This window comes from Oncorhynchus nerka, linkage group LG1 (genome assembly GCF_034236695.1).
Source record: "Oncorhynchus nerka isolate Pitt River linkage group LG1, Oner_Uvic_2.0, whole genome shotgun sequence".
NCBI lineage: Eukaryota > Metazoa > Chordata > Actinopteri > Salmoniformes > Salmonidae > Oncorhynchus > Oncorhynchus nerka.
The window spans coordinates 22084172-22104686 of record NC_088396.1 but is presented as its reverse complement, the minus strand read 5'-3'; the positions used below and the strand labels follow the sequence as shown (position 1 = coordinate 22104686).

General features: G+C 45.9%; 1 protein-coding gene across 13 annotated transcripts; it reads left to right on the top strand.

Moving 5' to 3' along the window:
• Positions 1-396: 396 nt before the first annotated feature.
• rev1 (REV1 DNA directed polymerase) lies at positions 397-18755 on the top strand. Of its 13 annotated transcripts, none has more exons than XR_010463737.1 (24): positions 397-655; positions 3815-3883; positions 4409-4541; positions 7976-8144; positions 8217-8795; positions 8928-9751; positions 10054-10152; positions 11913-12159; positions 12803-12931; positions 13086-13240; positions 13583-13702; positions 13806-14026; positions 14254-14426; positions 14533-14762; positions 14839-15053; positions 15181-15444; positions 15517-15619; positions 15797-15996; positions 16094-16244; positions 16563-16692; positions 16827-16893; positions 18047-18165; positions 18407-18467; positions 18620-18636. XR_010463737.1 is itself a non-coding variant. In XM_065017195.1 (24 exons), exons 2-24 carry the CDS (start codon positions 3827-3829, stop codon positions 18683-18685), a joined length of 4512 nt encoding a protein of 1503 aa, XP_064873267.1. In that variant the 5' UTR covers positions 397-655; positions 3815-3826; the 3' UTR covers positions 18686-18755. The 13 variants fall into 13 exon arrangements, 10 of the variants coding, with proteins under 10 accessions (XP_064873267.1, XP_064873262.1, XP_064873279.1 ...); XM_065017195.1 differs by having other exon boundaries at positions 15800-15996; positions 18404-18467; positions 18620-18755; XM_065017190.1 differs by having other exon boundaries at positions 18404-18467; positions 18620-18755.
• The last annotated feature ends 1760 nt before the right edge of the window (positions 18756-20515 follow it).

Genomic DNA, 20515 nt, shown 5'->3' with positions numbered 1-20515 from the left:
ACAAACGCATTAGGCTTATTTCTGACATGTTTGACACTTTCTCTCTGGTCAATGAGGACGTGCCATAGACATTCAAACGAGGGACGTGCGTGCGTGAGATAGTAGCCCACAACATACCGTCGTCCCTAATCTTCTTTGACCCAATTCCATTTCAATTTTCAGACCCTTCTCCAGTTTAAGTGGCGCAATAACTACTTCTTTATGCGGCGGAGGCCGATGAGGTTTTAAAGGCTAGGGAAAATTGGTAATGAAATGAAACGTGGCCTTTCACAGCGCTGCGTCAAGTGTAGTGTTGTTGACTCGCCACCGGGTGGCACGATAACCACAATCAGCGGCAATGGGAGCTGTCACTGACCCGACAGGGAGGACGGTTTAAGGCGCTAAACAGTGAGGGGAGGAGCCAGGGAGTTGAGAGAGGGAGAGAAGGGAGGCAGAGAGAAAAAGCAGACGGGCTGCTGAAAATGGAGAGCACACGGAGAAAGGTGATCGGAGATTATTCAAGAGCATGTCAAAATAGGAAGACCACAACAGTTACACTGAACTCAAAATAGGGAATAACTCCACCGCATAGACCCTTTTAGAAGAAGGATCCAGCCTGCGAGAGCAACATTTGGCAGTTTGATTTCAGCACAAGATCAAGTCAGTAGAAGAGAAGGTGAGTAGCAAAGCGACTTCCGCTTTTACAATGGGAACAGTACAGTGTGGACACTTTGTAGCACACACTCGTGCACCTACTGTGTATTCATTGTTGGACAATTATGTAACATAATTTCGACATAAGCAACGTGTCCTCCCTCACTGCACACAGAATCTGTGCACAGTCTGAAATTATACTCTGTAGCGCTGCGACACGATTCATTCGGTTACATTTGTTATTTACCAGCTAACTCTGCAGCTGGCTTGATTTTTATCTGTCTTTCAGCTTGCCTTTTTTTGACAGTCTTCATTCGAGAGTAACGTGGCTAGTTGAGCTTTTTTAGGTCTGTGGTAGTCAAAATCACATGGGACCGCACTAGCTGACAGACATGACGAAGCAAGCAATACATTTCCCACACAGAATCATGGATCGTGGATCTAGCTAACAAGCTTAGCTACACACATAGTGGACGTGATTGGGGTCAGCTGTCTTTTTCATTTAGGAAATCGTCAACGCTAGTCCGTATGCATAGCTATATCTAGCTTAAAGTAAAAAAAAATCAATCTTAAAGTAAAATCATGCCCATTCGTGTGTCCAGGCAGTGCTCGCCATGCAGGTCGACCACAAATCTTTGTTTGTGTTCTGCTCGAGGAGGGAGGGAGCAGGGAGGGGGGCTAGCTAGACCTGTAGCCAACTCCAGCAAGCATGACTCCTGCAACCTGCTTACTTTAGAATTTTCAGTCCAGTAAGGAGTCAGCGAGGAGATCAGTGATTGGCACTGTACGAAGCATGCTCCATAACAGCCCTCGTACAAAAAGAGGCTGCAGTTAGACTGGTGTCTACTGCTATGCTCTTTGTACTCATTTTAATTGTCTTTGTAATGGAAATAAGTCATAATTGATTTAGTAAGTACATTATCTGTCCCCTCTCACCCCCAGCATCTCTCTCATATCTAACTGGCTATGCCTCTGATGAATTCTTGGTACCAGCCCTTGAAGTTGACTTAAGATGGACTCCTTGGCGGCAGGAACCAATTTGGCCCTTTTCTACCACAATACTTTGGAGCCAGGTTACACTGTGACACTTGCAGTCCACCAGCTGTGGGCCATTTGTGTTTCTGTGGGGACTCATTTGAGGGTGGCACAGCAGGACAGACGGTCTGGCAGGTGTCCAGCCCATAGAGAATGATAGAGCCCTCTAGTGGTCAAAGGCTGTATTAACATGGGCAGCACCATTGAGGGCTCCCACTATTGTAATGTAGTCAACTGGGTGGGACTTACAACTTTATTAGCTGATCCCTCCTGGTGACCCTGTTGGAGTCATGTCATTAGGCACGATCAGACAATCTTGAAGAAGAAAATGTACTACTTCAAAATGGAACTTCAATGGCACTGTCCAAGCCATCACAAACACTATAATAGCACAGATACAGAGATGAGTCCTCTATCTATGTCTATGGTCCAGCCATCCTGTTTATATTCTGCTGCAGAGTTAATACAGCGGGAGGCCTTTTAGAACTGTTCTGGAGACAGGTGTATTTTTAGCTCATAATGTTAAAGGTCATAACAGCGCCAGATAAAGCTGATCTTAACCCAGCAAATATTGTAGGGCTGGAATAAAAAGACAGACAGGCGTAGGATAGTCAATCTTTCTCAGATGCTTTGTCTGATTGATTACCTGTCCATGGATGGGATGTAGGCTTAGATTTAACCCCATATCTCCACCTCTTCCTTACTGCTTTCTTCTCTGTATAGGTTATCTGCCGATGTCATTTTCTGTCATTTTCTGTCCCCCCCCCCGTCATCCTTTTTTATGTGCCTTTGTCCATAACATTTCTACCCAAGGCTACATCCATCCTTTTTTCCCATTCGGCTTCCTTCATTTTCTCTTTCTTGGGAGAATTTCAATTGCATACTCCTTGCGTCCTCTCGCCTCCTTCTCAAAAAACCCATTGGAGGAGAAGGGCAAAGGGTTGGGACCTCTGGGTTTTCTCATCCAGTGGCTTTTGAGAAGGTGAGGATGCGAGGAGTATGCAATTGAGATTCTCCCAATGTTTGATGTCACCTCCCTTTGAACTGACCTGAGTGTGTGCTTCCTGCTCATGCTCATTTGCATGATTGGAGCACCTGGCCCTGGCAGGATATAAGTCACACGCTGCAATCATGGCAGCCAGCTACAGGTGATGAGCAGATTGGGAACACAGACAATCAGTGTCAAACCTGACTGTGTCTGCCTATTCATTCAACAGATGTGCCTTTCTCTGCTTTTGGGTTTCTTAATGGCGGGCGTTCAGGCTCCTTTTCTCAGGGCCTATATTAGGACTAATAGGCTTACTGGGCCACTCCCTCCGGTTGAGACATGGATCACAGACTGAGGCTAGTGTCTGTGCTAAAGGGAGAGTACACTCCAAAATCAGAAGTTGTTGATCTCTCCTTGATCTAGGAAACACCCTCCTCATGTCAAGTTGGACAACAGTCTGATGGATTGAGCTCAGAAAGCCCAGTAGGAGGGGGTTTGAAGATGCATCTGTTTTCAGATGAGCACTACAATGCTCAAGGCCAGAATTGAAAGGTCCAGACGGATAATTAAAATAATGTAATAAAAAAAGAGAGGATGAGGATGGTGTCATCATAATAACACCATCTGAGATGGAGGCACCCACAGGATATAGGGTGGGAGAACATCAAGTGTGAGAAAAATAAAGTGTTCTAGAGAGTGTGTTTTGAGGGACAAAATGACAGACCAAGGAAGGTCAAATTTATATGGTAAGTAAGCATTGGTCAATCTAGAAGAAAAAGAAACGCACACCTATTTAGGCGAGGTGCTGGCTAGCGGAGTAGAATACGTGAAAATAAAGGAGAGCCGCACACTCTAGGAGCTCAGATGCAAAAATGTAATATCCAACGTTTCAATCAAAGTAAGCATTGGTCACCACACTTTCCCACACACACTGTTGTACTGTTCTTCTAGGGTGGGGCCTGATGTAAATCTCCCTGTATCGATCACTAATTACAATACAAGCCTAATTAGTGTACTGAAGTTGGCTGGTCGATCACCTAAACACCTGATAACAAAGAGTGTGTGTATCTGTGTGGGTTCTCTTTACACGGACTGACTCACCGTCATAGATATGGCTACCTAAAACAGACTATTTTTCCCTGTCTCATCCTCTCCCAGGTGTTTCTCAGTATGAGTCGAGATGGGCGGAGGAAGAGGGACAGGGATGACAACGGTTGGGCCTCCAGGGTGAGTAACTTCCTGTTTCCGTTGCCATGGAGAACCATGAGCGTGGCATTATCCGTTACATTGGCTCACTTTAGCTCAGTGAGATAATATGGTACTGCTAGTGCATGTTGAATTGTGCAGACAACTTAGGTTGATACCTGTGTGATTATGTATACTTATGACTGCTGATGAGAAAGAAGAGGCTAAGAATTTTGTAGTAATGCTCTGTATATGTCATGCATGATAAGCCGACCCAGGTTTTCCTCCTTAATTTGGCACTTCATTGACTTCGCCTGGAGCCCTGTTGCATGTGTGACTATCAGTCTGCAGTGAGAATATCAGGGTTTCTTGTTAGAACAAATTCTAAAATGTGTGTGTGTGTACCGACATTATGTAGCCTAGCGGTGAAGAGCGTTGGGCTAGCAACCGACCAGGTGAAAAATCTGTCTGTGCCCTTGAGCAAGGCACTTCACTTTAATTGTTCCTGTAAGTTGCTCTAGATATGAGCATCTGCTAAATGACTTTAAATGTAAAATGTGTGTGTAGGGTGGCTACATGGCTGCTAAGGTGTCCAAGCTGGATGAGCAGTTTAAGATGGACGCCCCCAGAGAGAAACAGAAAGATGGAGTCTGCTCTAGCATCTTCACTGGGGTGGCCATATATGTCAACGGGTACACAGGTGAGACACATGGCCATTAAGGCATCAGCATGGTCTGGCTAGGTGACCCGAACGAGTGCGCTCGCATACTCCCTTAAAAGACCTTTGCTTGACAAATGAGACAATGCGGCAAAAGTACTGTTTGTCCATCTTGAGATGCTGTAGCAAGCATACACTTCCTCAAAAGAGTCCAAATTAATCTAAGATAAATCAAGAAATCTGTCATTTATTTTGATGTTTTTGCAGAGCTCTTAGTCACACAATTTTACATCTAACTAAGATGTTTGGTGCAGTATTTCTCAAGTGGAAAAATAGGCCTTGTTTTCATCCACATCTCATTGATTGACAACAAACACTGAATTGAAGAATCCCTTCGGTTGACCAATCGCCGTCAAAGGGGCGTAGACTTGGCTACCGACTTCAGCTTGCCTCGATCATCTTCTGTGTGCACCAACTGCTGGTAAAAAACCTTCCGAAGATCAAAATGAACAAAAACATCACAAAATGCCGTCCTAATATATACCCGAACTGTTCCTAACTGTCTGGGATGTTCCCATGCCCTCGCCTTTACACCATACCCACCCTTCTCCCATTGATTATATCCTTATCCCTTCTATGGATACTAAATACAGTCCTTAATGCTTTAATGGAGCTAGTAACCCATTTATACTTTCTAAGCAATTTTACTTTGATTGCAATTATTTCTCTAGAAAGACTGGGCGGGTGTGTAACTGCAATGTATGGACTTTGTGCGCGTGGACCGTACAATAGATGGGGTTCAGTTGTTAGGTAAGCCATAGAAGGCTTTGTTGGGATTGCTGTGCGGTCGACACGTTCTACCTCTTTATTCTATTTTCCCACACTGCCTTCCCTTCTCTCCTTCTATCTCTCTTTCATTTATTTTCTCTTTCCCCCTCTTATCTCCACTTTTCCATTTTTACCCCATTTCTTCTCTCATTCCTCTTTCCACCTTTCACTCTTTCCCCTCATTTAGCTTTTGTATTTGTCTTTCTTCTATCTCTTTCTGTTCACCTACAGGAAATCTACATTGGATATGTAAATGAGTTCTAAGAATATCACAGGGGAGTACATGGAAATAATCTCCTCTCTACCTACTCATTCAAGGGTTTCTCTTTATTTTGACTATTTTCTACATGGTAGAGTAATAGTTTTGATGTCTTCTCTATGTAATCATGTAGTAACCCAAACAGTTGGGTGATTGTGGAGGCCAGGTCATCTGATGCAAAACTCCATCACTCTCCTTGGTCAAATAGCCCTTACACAGCCTGAAGGTCTGTTGGGTCATTGTCCTGTTGAAAAACAAATAATAGTCCCACTAAGCGCAAACCAGATGGGATGGCGTATCACTGCAGAATGCTGTGGTAGTCATCCTGGTTAAGTGTGCCTTGAATTCTAAATAAATCACTGACAGTGTCACCATCAAAGCACCATCACACCTCTCCCTCCATGCTTCATGGTTGGAACCACACATGCGGAGATCATCTGTTCACCTAGTCTGCGTCTCACAAAGACACGGTGGTTGGAACCAAAAATCTCAAACTTGGACTCATCAGACCAAAGGACAGATTTCCACCGGTCTAATGTCCATTGCTCGTGTTTATAAGCCCAAGCAAGTCTCTTCTTATTGATGTCATTTAGTAGTGTTTTCTTTGCCGCAATTTGACCATGAAGGCCTGATTCACGCAGTGTCTGTTACTTGAACTCAGTGAAGCATTTATTTGGGCTGAAGTTTCTGAGGCTGGTAACATCTTTTTTATTTTTTATTTCATTATTTATCTCTTTCAAATCTTATTGGTCACATGTTGTTATTGCGGGTGTAGCGAAATCCAACAGTGCAGTAATATCGAACAATTTCACAACAATGCACACAGCTAAGTAAAGGAATGGAATTAAAAATATAGGGACGAGCAATGTCAGAGGGGCATAGACTAAGATACAGTAGAATAGAATACAGTATATACATGAGATGAGTAATATTAAAGTGACTAGTGTTCCATTAATAAAGTGGCCAGTGATTTCAAGTCTATGTATATAGGACTGCAGCCTCTAATGTGCATATGATGGCTATTTAACAGTCTGATGACATTGAGATATAAGCTGCTTTTCAGTCTCTCGGTCACAGATTTGATGCACCTTTACTGACATCGCCTTCTGGATGATAGCAGGGTGAACAGGAAGTGGTTCGGGTGGTTGTTGTCCTTTGATCTTTTTGGCCTTCCTGTGACATCGGGTGCTCTAGGTGTCCTGAAGGGCAGGTAGTTTGCTGCCGGTGATGCGTTGGGCAGACCGCACCACCCTCTGGAGAGCCCTGCGGTTGTGGGGGGTGCAGCCTCCTGTAGCCTCCTGAGGTTGAAGCGGCGCTGTTTCAGCTTCTTCACCACGCTGTCTGTGTGGATGGACCATTTCAGATCATCAGTGATGTGTACACAGAGGAAGTTGAAGCTTTCCACATTGGTCCCATATTCCTCTTGTCCAGATGGGACAGGGCAGTGTGCTATGTGATGGCGAGTGCATTGTCTGTGGATCTATTAGGACGATAAGCAAATTGAAATGGGTCTAGGGTGACAAGTAAGGTGGAGGTGACATGATCCTTGACTAGTCTCGCAAAGCACTTCATGATGACAGAAGTGAGTTCTATGGGGTGATAGTCATTTAGTTCAGTTATCTTTGCCTTCTTAGGTACAGGAACAATGGTGGCCATCTTGAAGCATGTGGGGACAGCAGACTGCAGCAGAGAACTCTGGGTCTTCCTTCCCTGTGGCGGTCCTCATGAGGGCCAGTTTCATCATAGCGCTTGATGGTTTTTGCAACTGCACTTGAAGAAACTTTGAAAGTTCTTGAAATTTTGATGATTGACTGACCTTAAAGTAATGATGGACTATCTTTTCTCTTTGCTTATTTAAGCTGTTCTTGCCATAATATGGACTTATCCCTATTTGGTAAAAGACCATCTTCTGATTGGCTCAAACGCATTAAGAAGGAAAGAAATTCAACAAATGTACTTTAGGCACAGCTGTTAATTGAAATGCATTCCAGGTGACTACCTCGAAGCTGGTTGAGAGAATGCCAAGAGTGTGCAAATCTGTCATCAAGGCAAAGGGTGGCTACTTTGAAGAATCTCAAATACAACCGTTTTTTTTTCGGGGAGGGGGGTTTACTACATGATTCCATATGTGTTATTTGTAGTTTTGATGTCTTTACTATTATTCTACAATGTAGAAAATGGTACAAATAAAGAAAAAACCATTGAATGAGTAGGTATTTCCAAACTTTTGACTGGTACTGTGTGTGTGTGTGCTTTACCCTGCTCTTTGATGTCTGTTCCTGTTCTTCCTCTCTGGCTTTTGACTGTGTGTGTGAGCATAGGATTATGAAGAGTAGAATGTGGATATCAGCACCAGTCCAATTCTTCTATGTATTATTTCTATACCTAGACCCCAGTGCGGACGAGCTGCGCAGGCTGATGATGCTGCATGGGGGTCAGTTTCACATGTACTACTCCCACTCCAAGACAACCCACATAATCGCCACCAACCTGCCCAACAGCAAGATACAGGAGCTGAGGGACCAGAAGGTGGTCCGGCCGGAGTGGATCACTGACAGGTGGGTGTAGTGTTGTGTGTTGTGTAAATAATTTACGTATAGTGTTTAAACCTTCCTCTTTCCCACCTTCAGTATCAAGGCTGGCCATCTCCTGTCCTACCTGCAGTACCAGCTCTATGCCAAGCAGAAAGGCCTGAGCTTCCCCAGTGTGTCTGTTCGCCAGGGCCAGGAGGCTGCAGGACTCAGCCACGGGCAAACCCAACCCAGCCACAGCCTCCCTGTACCCAGCCTCAATAACCTCATACCTGTCCTCAGCAATCCATCCCCCAGCCTTGGGAAGCCCCTATCCAGCCACAGTCATTTACACATAGACAATCTCCTCCCCCAGCCCAACCAGTGTAACCCGCTAGCTGGTGACCTCAACCCCCAGCCCAGACACTTTAGCCCAGGACACTGCTTTCTCAGCCCCTACTCCTCCAATCACCTCTACTCTGACCCAGGACACATCCCCCACCACCCACCTAGCCAAGGGCAGGCCAAGCCAGGCTGCATCCAGCCTCTTGCTCCAGCCGACACCCACTTACAGACCCCCGGTCCCATCCCAGCTCACCCCAGCCATGAGCACTCTAAACCTGGGCACGCACAACCTCAGTCCAGCCTCTCCTTCTCCAACCACCTCCAGCACAGCTACCGGGATCTGGACTTCAGACTGTGAGTGTGTTTTGTGTGTGTTGATGCATGTATATTGGTGCTGGCATAATAACATACAAAAGTAGGGTGCACATAAAGAACATTGGTTCAAAGTTGTGATTCTAAATTCCCACTTCTCTCTCTGTCCTATAGAAATGGATCATTACTGACCTATGACAAAATGAGAACCGCCCAAATAAACTGGGTGCAAGAGGGGGGCGGTGAGGACCCCTGTCCTGTCAGACCCACAAGAGGGGCAACGGACCCCCCTCTGACCAATGGTCACACCCACCCTGTGAATGGTGCCTTAAAGCCTCTGGATCTCTCCCCCAACCCCACACTACCCACAGACACACCCCTGAACCCTGACAGGAAGTCCACGGGGGGGTCTGTGTCCCTGCATCCTGCCAGCCCCCTATCCAACTCTCCTTTGAAATCTGACCCCCCCAAACTTCTCCACAGCCCCCCCAGGAACCCAACTCCTCCCCCTGTGTCTCACCACAGACACCACGAACAACTGGCCAATGAACAGCGACCCAAACCTCCGCCGCCCACCTATCAGGAGGCGACGGCTGCCTTGGCGTCCCGCCCCCTCGTTCTCCCACCGCCGAAGCCCCGTCAATCAGATTCCCCTCCTGAGAACCCCCTCCCCCTTGATAACCCAAACCTCTCCACTTCCCCTGTCCGTCTGAATGGCAGTCACCACAATGCCTTTACACCTAGCCCCGCCCCTCTTGAAACCAACAGCTTATCAGCTATTCCCTCAAATCCCACCCCTCCAGACAGTGACCACCAATCAGTACTGGCGAAGACCGGGGGGATCATCTCAGAGTTCTACTCCCACTCTCGTCTACATCACATCTCCACGTGGAGGAGTGAGTTCTCTGAGTATGTCAACACGCTGCAGAGCAGGAGGAGGGCCACAGGGGGCGCCACATTCCCCGGGAGAGACAGGCTCAAACGCCAGAGGAGAGAGGGTAAGGAAGAGGAGTGTGTGATTGGATTAGGTGGTCTCTGTCTGACGGCATGTGAATTCTAATTACTCAGTCCAGTCATGTCTCTCTCTCTCTCAAATGTCAGTGGAAACATTCTGCATGTTGTTAATGTCGTCAGGGTTTAATGGAAGGTTGAGTCTGAGTGTGACTTGTTTTGCTGACCTTATTACAGGAGTAGCTGTGTGTACATTTACTTCTGTCTGTAAATGTGTGTGTTTCTTATTCTGTGTATGTTACAAGTCTGTCTCTCTTCTGATTTGTCTGTCTGTGTGTTTGTTGTTCAGGTTTGTCAGCTGCTCCTGGCCCTCAGTCCTGTATCCTGCATGTGGACATGGACTGTTTCTTTGTCTCTGTGGGGATCAGACACAGGCCCGACCTCAAAGGCATGCACGCTCTCACACACACCCACACACAGACACACAGGGCCGTGACGGTCATGGAATTTTGGGTGACAGTTATTGGTCAGCCAAATGACCACAGTCACCGCAATAACTGTTTGAATAGCACAAAACATACATACATACAGTTTAAGTCCGAAGTTTACATACACTTAGGTTGGAGTCATTAAAACTCGTTTTTCAACCATAGTTTTGGCAAGTCGGTGAGGACATCTACTTTGTGCATGACACAAGTAATTTTTCCAACAATTGTTTACAGACAGATTCTTTCACTTATAATTCACTGTATCACAATTCTAGTGGGTCAGAAGTTTACATACACTAAGTTGACTGTGCCTTTAAACAGCTTGGAAAATTCCAGAAAATTATGTCATAGCTTTAGAAGCTTCTGATAGGCTAATTGACATCATTTGAGTCCATTGGAGGTGTACCTGTGGATGTATTTCAAGGCCTACCTTCAAACTCAGTGCCTCTTTGCTTGACATCATGGGAAAATCAAAAGAAATCAGCCAAGACCTCAGAAAAAGTTGTAGACCTCCATAAGTCTGGTTCATCCTTAGGAGCAATTTCCAAATGCCTGAAGGTACCACGTTCCTCTGTACAAACAATAGTATGCAGGTATAAACACCATGGGACCACGCAGCCGTCATACCGCTCAGGAAGGAGACGCGTTCTGTCTCCTAGAGATGAACGTACTTTGGTGCGAAAAGTGCAAATCAATCCCAGAACAGCAGCAAAGGACCTTGTGAAGATGCTGGAGGAAACCGGTACAAAAGTATCCATATAGTCCTATATCGACATAACCTGAAAGGCCGCTCAGCAAGGAAGAAGCCACTGCTCCAAAACTGCCATAATAAAGCCAGGCTACGGTTTGCAACTGCACATGGGGAGAAAGATCGTACTTTTTGGAGGAATGTCCTCTGGTCTGATGAACCAAATAGAACTGTTTGGCCATATTGACCATCATTATGTTTGGAGGAAAAAGGGGGAGGCTTGCAAGCCGAAGAACACCATCCCAACCGTGAAGCACGGGGGTGGCAGCATCATGCTGTGGGGGTGCTTTTCTGCAGGAGGGACTGGTGCACTTCACAAAATAGATGGCATCATGAGGGAGGAAAATTATGTGGATATATTGAAGCAACATCTCAAGACATCAGTCAGGAAGTTAAAGCTTGGTCGCAAGCAAAGGGTGGATACTGAAGAATCTAACATATCAAATATGATTTGTTTAACACTTTTTTTTTGTTACTACATGATTCCATATGTGTTATTTCATAGTTTTGATGAAGAGAAAAAAAAGTATTCAGACCCTTTGCTATGAGACTCAACTGAGCTCGGGTGCATCCCATCTCCACTGATCATCCTTGAGATGTTTCTACAACTTGGAGTCCACCTGTGGTAAATTCAATTGATTGGACCTGTCTATATAAGGTCCCACAGTCGACAGTGCTGTCAACTGTGGGACCCCCCAAAAAATCAATCCATGAGGTCGAATGAATTGTCTGTAGAGCTCCAAGACAGGATTGTGTCGAGGCACAGATCTGGGGAAGAGGGCCAAAAAATATATTCAGCATTGAAGGTCCCCAAGAACACAGTGGCCTCTACCGCCATTATTTTTTTCTTAGGGGTTATGACAGTTATTTTATTTTCATGATGACCTTCATGCATAACCGTTTGTATACCTCAAATCTAGTCCTTAACTGGCCAGTCCCTACTAACCGCCCACCTCCTCTCCTCCCCCTCAGGGAAGCCAGTAGCTGTGACCAGTAACCGTGGTCCAGGCAGAGTGGCCCAGAGACCTGGTGTTGACCGCCAGCTGGAGCTGCAGTACTATCAGAGGAAATACTCCCATGCAGGTGTCTCGGAGAGGAAGGATGGGGAACTGGAGGAAATGACCTCGGCCGAGAGTCACGTCTCCCATGGCAATGGTGTGGAACCGGACACAACTTGCCTCTCTATGGCTGAGATTGCCTCCTGTAGCTACGAGGCCAGGTAACTCTCTCTATCTCTCTACATACTCACTCAGGGTTAGGCTCAAATGCCTCGTTGAATTTGAATTGGCGTAGTAAACATGATACACCATTGTTTGAATTAAAGGAAATATAATTTAATTCTGTGAAATTCAAATTCTTCTATATTAGGTTAGTCTATACGAATTAACATCTTGTACATAAAACATCAATCATGTCATTATATACATGCATGTAAAATAATGTTGAAAATTGATTTAGGACAAACTTTTTTTTTAATGAATGATTAAGGAAAAAACCTATATTCTATATTTATATGAAATTATTTTAATTTAGTTCAATATGGGGGAAATGCTACATTTCCCAGAATGCATTAGTTTAACCCTCAAATGGACCCTTTTAACCCTCATTGTCAAAAAAGAAGCATAACAAATGAAATGGTTGGTGGAAATATAATTGGCTGTTCTAAGCACTAAGTTTAAAATAGTATATTAACATTGTTTCCAGAGAAAAGGGATATTTTCTTTGGTATCTGGAAGTGTGTCTATCTTGTGTCCTCTGTGCATTCCTGATGGGTCAGAAGTGCTTTCCAACGAGGCCAGGTTCCATACATACCCTCTACCCTTTAGTAATCTGGTCTCCTTTTTTTCTTTTCCTTCTGTCAGGCAGGCAGGAGTGAGGAATGGGATGTTTTTTGGCCAGGCTAAACAGCTGTGTCCTTCCCTGCAGTCTGTCCCTTATGACTTCCAGGCTTACAAGGAGGTGGCACTGGCTATGTACGAGACCCTCGCCAGGTACGGATGTAGGGAGGATCTGTAAATCCCATGTCATTTTCTCTCTCACCTCCCGCTGTTAGTCATGACCTCTGACCACTCTGATTCCTTTGTTATTGTTAGGATCGTAGCACAATCATCTGATAAACAACAAATTGATTTCACCCCCCCGTAGTTATACTCACAACATTGAGGCTCTGAGTTGTGACGAGGCGTTGGTGGATTGCTCTGCCCTGCTGGCTGAGTTGGGTGCTACACCTGAAGAGCTGGCCAGCGCCATCCGGACAGATGTCAGGGAGAGGACTGGGTGCACTGCCTCGGTGGGCATGGGTGAGTGGTGCCACGCCTTCCTCTACCACCCCGTGGTAATGTTCTGTAGGCACAACGGGAGGAAACATTTGCAAACGGAGCGGGCACTACTACCTAGGTTGTTTATTATGCACCAAATGGCAGAAAACAGACTGAAATAGTCCCTCACTGTTATCTGGGCTTGTCCAATAACAAATGCTCCTTTTCATTTTCCACTTCAAAATGTTTTGCTACAGTGTGCTTGTGCTCTACTGAACGTGACCCTGAACTTCTAGGGGAGCAAGGGGAGTTGACTGCCATTGTTAAGCATAGTTTCCCTCCCACTCAGTCACACTTGTGACCTGTCACCTCTGACTTCTCCAGGGTCCAACATCCTGCTGGCGAGGATGGCGACCCGGAAGGCCAAGCCGGACGGACAGTACCTCCTGAGGTCAGAGGAAGTGGACGACTTCATCAGGGACCACAGGGTCACTAGCCTGCCAGGTGAGGACACTACAGCACCACCTGGTGGACACTGCAACTGATCATCTTTCTGGTGGTGCGTTTCACCACCTCTACCGAACCCTCTTCCCCTCACCAATCTCAGGTGTGGGCCGTTCTATGGGCGCAAAGCTGGCGTCTCTGGGTGTGAGGTCGTGTGGGGACCTGCAGCAGGTGTCTCTACAGCAACTGCAGAAGGAGTTTGGCCCTCGCACCGGGCAGACCCTCTTCAGGTTCTGCCGAGGTCTCGACGACCGGCCCGTACGCAGCGAGAAGGAAAGGAAGTCTGTCTCGGCCGAGATGAACTACAACATCCGCTTCACACAGGTAAGGACCAGATTTGGTTTACAGTGGTTAGAGCTTGTTTGATTTGGTCTGCTCTACACAGGTCATAACTGGTTTATGCTTGTCATAACCAAGGCTTAATCAAGGAGGCAGAACACTCGTTCAGAATGGAATATTTTGTGTAGAACCGATGTTCTTCAACAGCTCAAGGTGCTTTTCTGTTACTCCATTCTGTCGTTCTCTGAATTCTCCATATTCTCTCTCACCAGGTGGACGAGGCGGAGTCGTTCCTGACCAACCTGTCCATGGAGGTACAGAAGCGTCTTCAGGGCGCGGGGCTCAGGGGTCGCAGACTGACCCTAAAGGTCATGGTGCGTAAGGTGGGGGCCCCGGTGGAGCCATCCAAATATGGGGGTCACGGCATCTGTGACAATCTGGCCAGGTGAGAGCGCAATGGACAGGGTTACACACTGAGGGGACAATTCACTCACCTCTTTCCTTATCCATTTCTGTCCTTCTCTTCTCTCTCCCTCTGTCCCCTCTCTCAGGTCAGTGACCCTGGCCCAGTCGACAGACAGTGGTCAGCTGATAGCCAGTGAGGTCATCAAGCTGTTCCACTCAATGAGGCTGGAGGTGCAGGACCTGAGGGGGGTGGGCCTTCAGGTGCAGCTCCTTGATGGGGCTCACTCAGCCCCCTATGACCCCTCTGGCCCTAAAACACGCTCCATCAGAGACATGCTTCTGGCCCAGCGGCCCCCCGCCCAACACAACCACACAGGTATGTGTGTGTGTGAGATCTTGTTAGTGATTATCTCAAGAAGCCATACATCAACCTCTGCTCTCTCTCTCTTCAGATTCGCTAGCTGATGCTCCTGTTGCTGACTCAACCACCAATCAGGGGAAGAGTTCCTCTGCCAGAGTCCCACCCCCCTTCTCCACTCTCTGCCCTCCTTCGCCTGCTGATCCAATCCCAGGGACAAGTAAAGAAGAGCCGCTGCCCTCTACACGCACACCTAACCATGTTCGGACACGCCTCAACCTCAGCATCGAGGTCCCCTCTCCTTCACAGGTTCTCCACTCCTAGTTCACCAGTACATTGCTGTCATTGAAAATCCATTGGGTTGTCTATGTTTTTAATGCATTGTTTTCGGCAGTTTGAAAGCGCCCTTATGTGTGTGTGTGTGTCTGTGTGCCAGGTGGACAGGTCAGTGTTGGACGCCTTGCCTGCAGAATTGAGAGAACAGGTGGAGCGCTCCTGGACCCACAGAGAGAAAGAGAGATCCCACAACGGGTCACACCACCGCCCCTCTAGCCCTCACCCCTCATCCCTTCTTTCTTCCCCCTCCTCTCCTCCTACCCCCGCTGCCCTTCCTGTAGGAACACTGGTGCTTCAGATCCCCAACCAGCCTGGACAGCCTGGCTCCACGGGCATCATACTGGAACTGCCTGACTTTTCCCAGGTACACACACACATTCTCATTAACGCCAATAGCCCCATTACACACACACACAAATATTCTGTCTCTCTATAGGTTGACCCGGAGGTGTTTGCAGCGCTCCCCAGAGAGCTCCAGGAGGAACTGCGTTCAGCGTACAGCCGCAGAGAGACCGCCCAGGCCCAAGGGATCATCATGGGTAAGACCAGAGATGTAGAGCAGAATACAGTATGTTCATACAATACACTGGAAAGAACCGTAGACGTTCCACTAATGATCAAATTCAACCCTCTTTGCATTACCCCCTTATTTCTCCATCTCCTTTCCTTGCCTCCTTTGTTCTCCCTCCTCTCTCTCAACCCCTCTTTCTCTGTAGCAGAGCAGCGGAACCCCCTGTTGCAGCTGAAGCAGGTTGGAGTGGGTCGGGTGAAGAGGCGCTACAAGAAGAAGAACACAAACTCCAGCCCCATTAAGAAAGGCCCCTCCCCTCTAAAGAGGCCCCACCCACCAGGAAACAGCCCTGCCAAAGCCCTACAGCACCCGCTCAGACCGAGGGACCTATCCAACGGCCTCAAGGTGAGCCCCTAGACACTTATCCAAGGTCAGTTAGAATTTTTTTCTGAATGGATTTGTACTGATGCTTTATGATTGGCCTGAACTGACCCCCAACTAGCTGGAGAATGGACCTTCCACATCCTCCCTAAAGCAGGATGTCCCAGAGACTCTGTCTAAGTTCACCCCTCGCCCTGAACCCACCCTGGCTGGAGCCTGTGATTTCACGGACATCCGAACACTACTCAGAGAATGGGTCACTACCATATCAGGTACAGAAGGGGGAGTGGGTCGGTTAGTACCATATCAGGTACAGAAGGGGGAGTGGGTCGGTCAGTACCATCTCAGGTACAGAAGGGGGAGTGGGTCGGTCAGTACCATCTCAGGTACAGAAGGGGGAGTGGGTCGGTCAGTACCATCTCAGGTACAGAAGGGGGAGTGGGTTGGTCAGTACCATCTCAGGTACAGAAGGGGGAGTGGGTCGGTCAGTACCATCTCTGGGAATAATGGGACGTTTGCTGTCATATAGTAGTAGTTGTAGTTGTGCTTTTGACTGTTTGTTAATGATGTGGTTGTGTGTGAAAATCCAGGACTTTGTCCTTTCCCCCCGTCCTCAGAACCCATGGAGGAGGACATTCTGCAGGTGGTCAAGTACTGCACTGATCTGATCGAGGACAAAGACCTGGAGAAACTTGACCTGGTCATCAAGTACATGAAGAGGTACGGTCCACTCATGGTTTAACTCTCCCCTCTACTCAGTTTGACAGTCACGGACCACTGGGCCAAGGCTGGTACTTTTCAGTTTTCTCCTCTGTTCCCATTCATTTATTTTCACGTATCCTATGTGATTGCAGGTTGATGCAGCAGTCTGTGGAGTCTGTGTGGAGCATGGCCTTTGACTTCATCCTGGACAACGTGCAGGTGGTGGTACAGCAGACCTACGGCAGCACTCTGAAGATCACATAGGAGAGGACACGGCAGGCTCTAGCCAAGTCTCAAATCACACCTTATTCCCCACATAGTGCACTGGTCAAAAGTAGTGCACTAGTATGTGGGGGATAGGATGCCATTTGAGATCCAGTTTTGCTCCTCCACACACTCTGCATCAGTGTTCTGTTTGTTGTACCACTGTTACATCATCAAACTATTACATCATAATCCTGACGGGAGGAGCTGTGTTCTCTTCTTGTGACATCACAGTGAAAGTTCTGTGACATCAGCTCAGCAAGCCCCATAGAATTAGTAATAATAGGATCTATATGACAAGCTCTCTCTCACTGACCTGCGTTCTATTTCGACTTCATTATGACACGTGTCAGCAGAACACAGCACAGGAATCGGCTGCACTACACTTCAGCAGCCTGAATATCAACTTGGCCCGACACGCACTGTCCAACCTTCCATGAGCCGGGGGGTGGGGTGGCAGGAACACTCCTCCTGTAGCCCCTGTTGGTCAGGACCCACTGAATCTCATGAGTGATGGCTGACTCAGCCATTAGGTGTGTGAATATGCCAAAAATCACAGTCTGATGGTGGCCATGGAATCTCCTTGCCTTCTCGACGGTCTACTCTGCCCCCCCCCCCCCCCCTATTCTGTGACATCCAGAGTTAGGAGGCAGAAAGAAGGAAACCATAGACATCCACTTTTCCTGGCTGTTTCTTTTCTCTCTGCTTATCACCAGTCGTTCTGTTACTCTTAAGCTCTGCCACCATAGCCTCAGAAGTATCTGCAAACTGACATGGTAGCAAAAAGATGCAAAAACATCCTGTTTGGGAGATTGTTTTTTTAAAAAGCAAGCAATTTTCTTTTTTTGTACCTTTCCTCTGCAAAAGAAAAAGTGCCAAACCTTGTTATGGCATGTAAATTGTGTTTTCAACACCTCTTGTTAAGTTTCAAAAGAAAAAAACTTTCTATATAGACATTCTTATGTTTTCTCTTGTATTGGTTACAAGTAGTGTGTTATTAACTGTTGTTAGTTCTCTCTTTTGCTCTTTCATCGTGTGTGTTTGTGACGGGATGGAAACCAACATTTGGCCGAAGCACTTATGTAACTTTTTTATGCAACCTCTATAGGTTGACACAGAATTGCAATGGTGTGAAGTGGCTTCCTCTCCTTCAACTACACTGATGAGAAAATCTAGGAGAAGGCAATACTATATCGCTTTGGATAGCTACTATGTGACGTGCAGATGGTGAGGGGAAGCCATTTTAGGCTGTTGTGAGGCACCCACTCTCCTTATGAGCTGTCAATACTCTGACATCAAATGAAATAGTACTTGCTTATGCCCTCACAATGTCACACCTTTTTGTGACGTTGCAGAATTAAATGTTCTCTTATTGTGACATCGCGGGATACAAATGTTCAAGAGAGCACACATTTGTTGCAACAAAAAAAAAAGAACTGACAGTTTTCTCTCATTGTGACATCAGCAGAGTGGATGACATGGTGGTTTTGAAATGGTTTCTACTGTACCTGATCCATGATCATATAACGGTGAGTATGCTGGGGAAATGAATGTAGTTCTAAACACAGGAGACACAGACAACCCTTTGATTCGGAGTTTATTTCCTTAGAATGTGTATGCTGTGGTCTGAGTGACTGTATAATGCTCACTTTTCCTCTCATCTGCCCTAACTCTACAAAAGGGAAGGGCCAGAAGGAATTATCTCATTGGTCAGTGTACCTGTCTATCACGACTGACCCGTGCCTGAAGACCTGAAGCTGTGACATCATTTGTATGTTTTCTAAGAACTTGGTAATAAACTTGGAACTTGTAAAATTCTTGATTTTAATTTGGTGTGTGATTTGGAGTTGGTGTTATGATCCTTTTGAAAAGGATGATGAAACAAGCTAAAAGTAAACGTGTCGTCCCCAGAAATGATGCAGCGCTCCCCTTGGGCCAATCAGTGTACTTTTGTAAATAATGATGGATCTCTATGGCAAGACGCATCATTCACCCAAGTTTTGTCAAAATCTGGTCAGTGGTGTCTGAGATTGCGTGGGTTATCCAGACTCCTATCCCTGAGCATGTGTGCCAAATTTCATCACTCAAGTCAAACCGATCAAGAGATATAAATGTGCACGTTATAGCGCCACCATGAGGTTGATATGAATGTCCTTGCAAATGTTGAGTCTTGACAATGTTTGCTACATGTGTACCAAGTTTTGTTACAATATGGATATCCTTGACTAATTTATATGCATTTACACATGGCTATCAGTGGAGCCTTGTCTGGCAGTGAAACAGTTAATTCAGCCTCATTTACTGCCTTTAAAATTTAAAAAGAAAAAGCTGATATGGCTGACTTGCTTAATTTCTATTGACAATTGAGATGTACAAACTATGGCATAAGTGCATGACGAGCGGATAAGAGGCAATCCATATTTTCGATTAAGACAATGAACGAGCTAGGACGGACATAGTCTATTTGTTCAGCACTTTTGAAATGTACAGCGACAGAATTCAGAACATGGCCAGTTCGTCCAGTATTCTCCCTGTACACCAAGTCGGAACCGTAGGATAAATGAGGCATATAAGCAGAAAATGAAGCTCTTACAATATTCGATGATGACATTTCTCTAAAACAGGTGTATCTGGCTATGCCGGATTAAGTGATATGACATGCTATTATATAAAATAATTTCTCTTTAATTCATATTACCTGATTAATCTAATCGGGTGAATGTAATTAACTAGAAAGTCGGGGCACCACGAAATAATGTTTATAGAGCTGTTATCTTCTGAAAAAACTCTTAAAGACCTAGTAATCTTTCACATCCATAGCACCCCATTTCTTTGTGTAACGAGCTGTCATATTCTGTCCGCTAGGGACGTTTTCCGTTATGACATAGAATTTATCATACATTGATTACAAATTATGTTTATGTAATTCTGTGTGATTATTCAGGTATTTAGTAAATAAATTAAACCAAATTTTGTATTGCCGATTCAACTTGTTAGCCAGGGTTCGTGAAGATATCTGAAAGTTGTAAATTCTTGGTTGAGACAAGGTGATGATTAATATGAATATATATCTTTCAGATATCTTCACGAACCCTGGCTAACAAGTTGAATCGGCAATACAAAATTTGGTTTAATTTATTTACTAAATACCTGAATAATCACACAGAATTACATAAACATAATTTGTAATCAATGTATGATAAATTCTATGTCATAACGGAAAACGTCCCTAGCGGACAGAATATGACAGCTCGTTACACAAAGAAATGGGGTGGGGTTTTGAATGAAAGAGCGGGAAGACTGAGGAACAAAGGGAGAAACTATGTATCGGGCAGCTACTCTGGTAAATACAGAATCTTATGCATTCTAAATAACCACCCATTTGGATACTTGGTAGTACCGTCGCCGTGTGGCAGAATAGATACTCAGTCCGCCCTCTCATAGCCCATGTCTATAGTTGCTGCGCTAACGCGACGGCTAGGAGTTCAAAGTGTTTTTATTTTTTACCCCTTTTTCTCCCCAATTTCGTAGTATCCAATTGTTAGTAGCTACTATCTTGTCTCATCGCTACAACTCC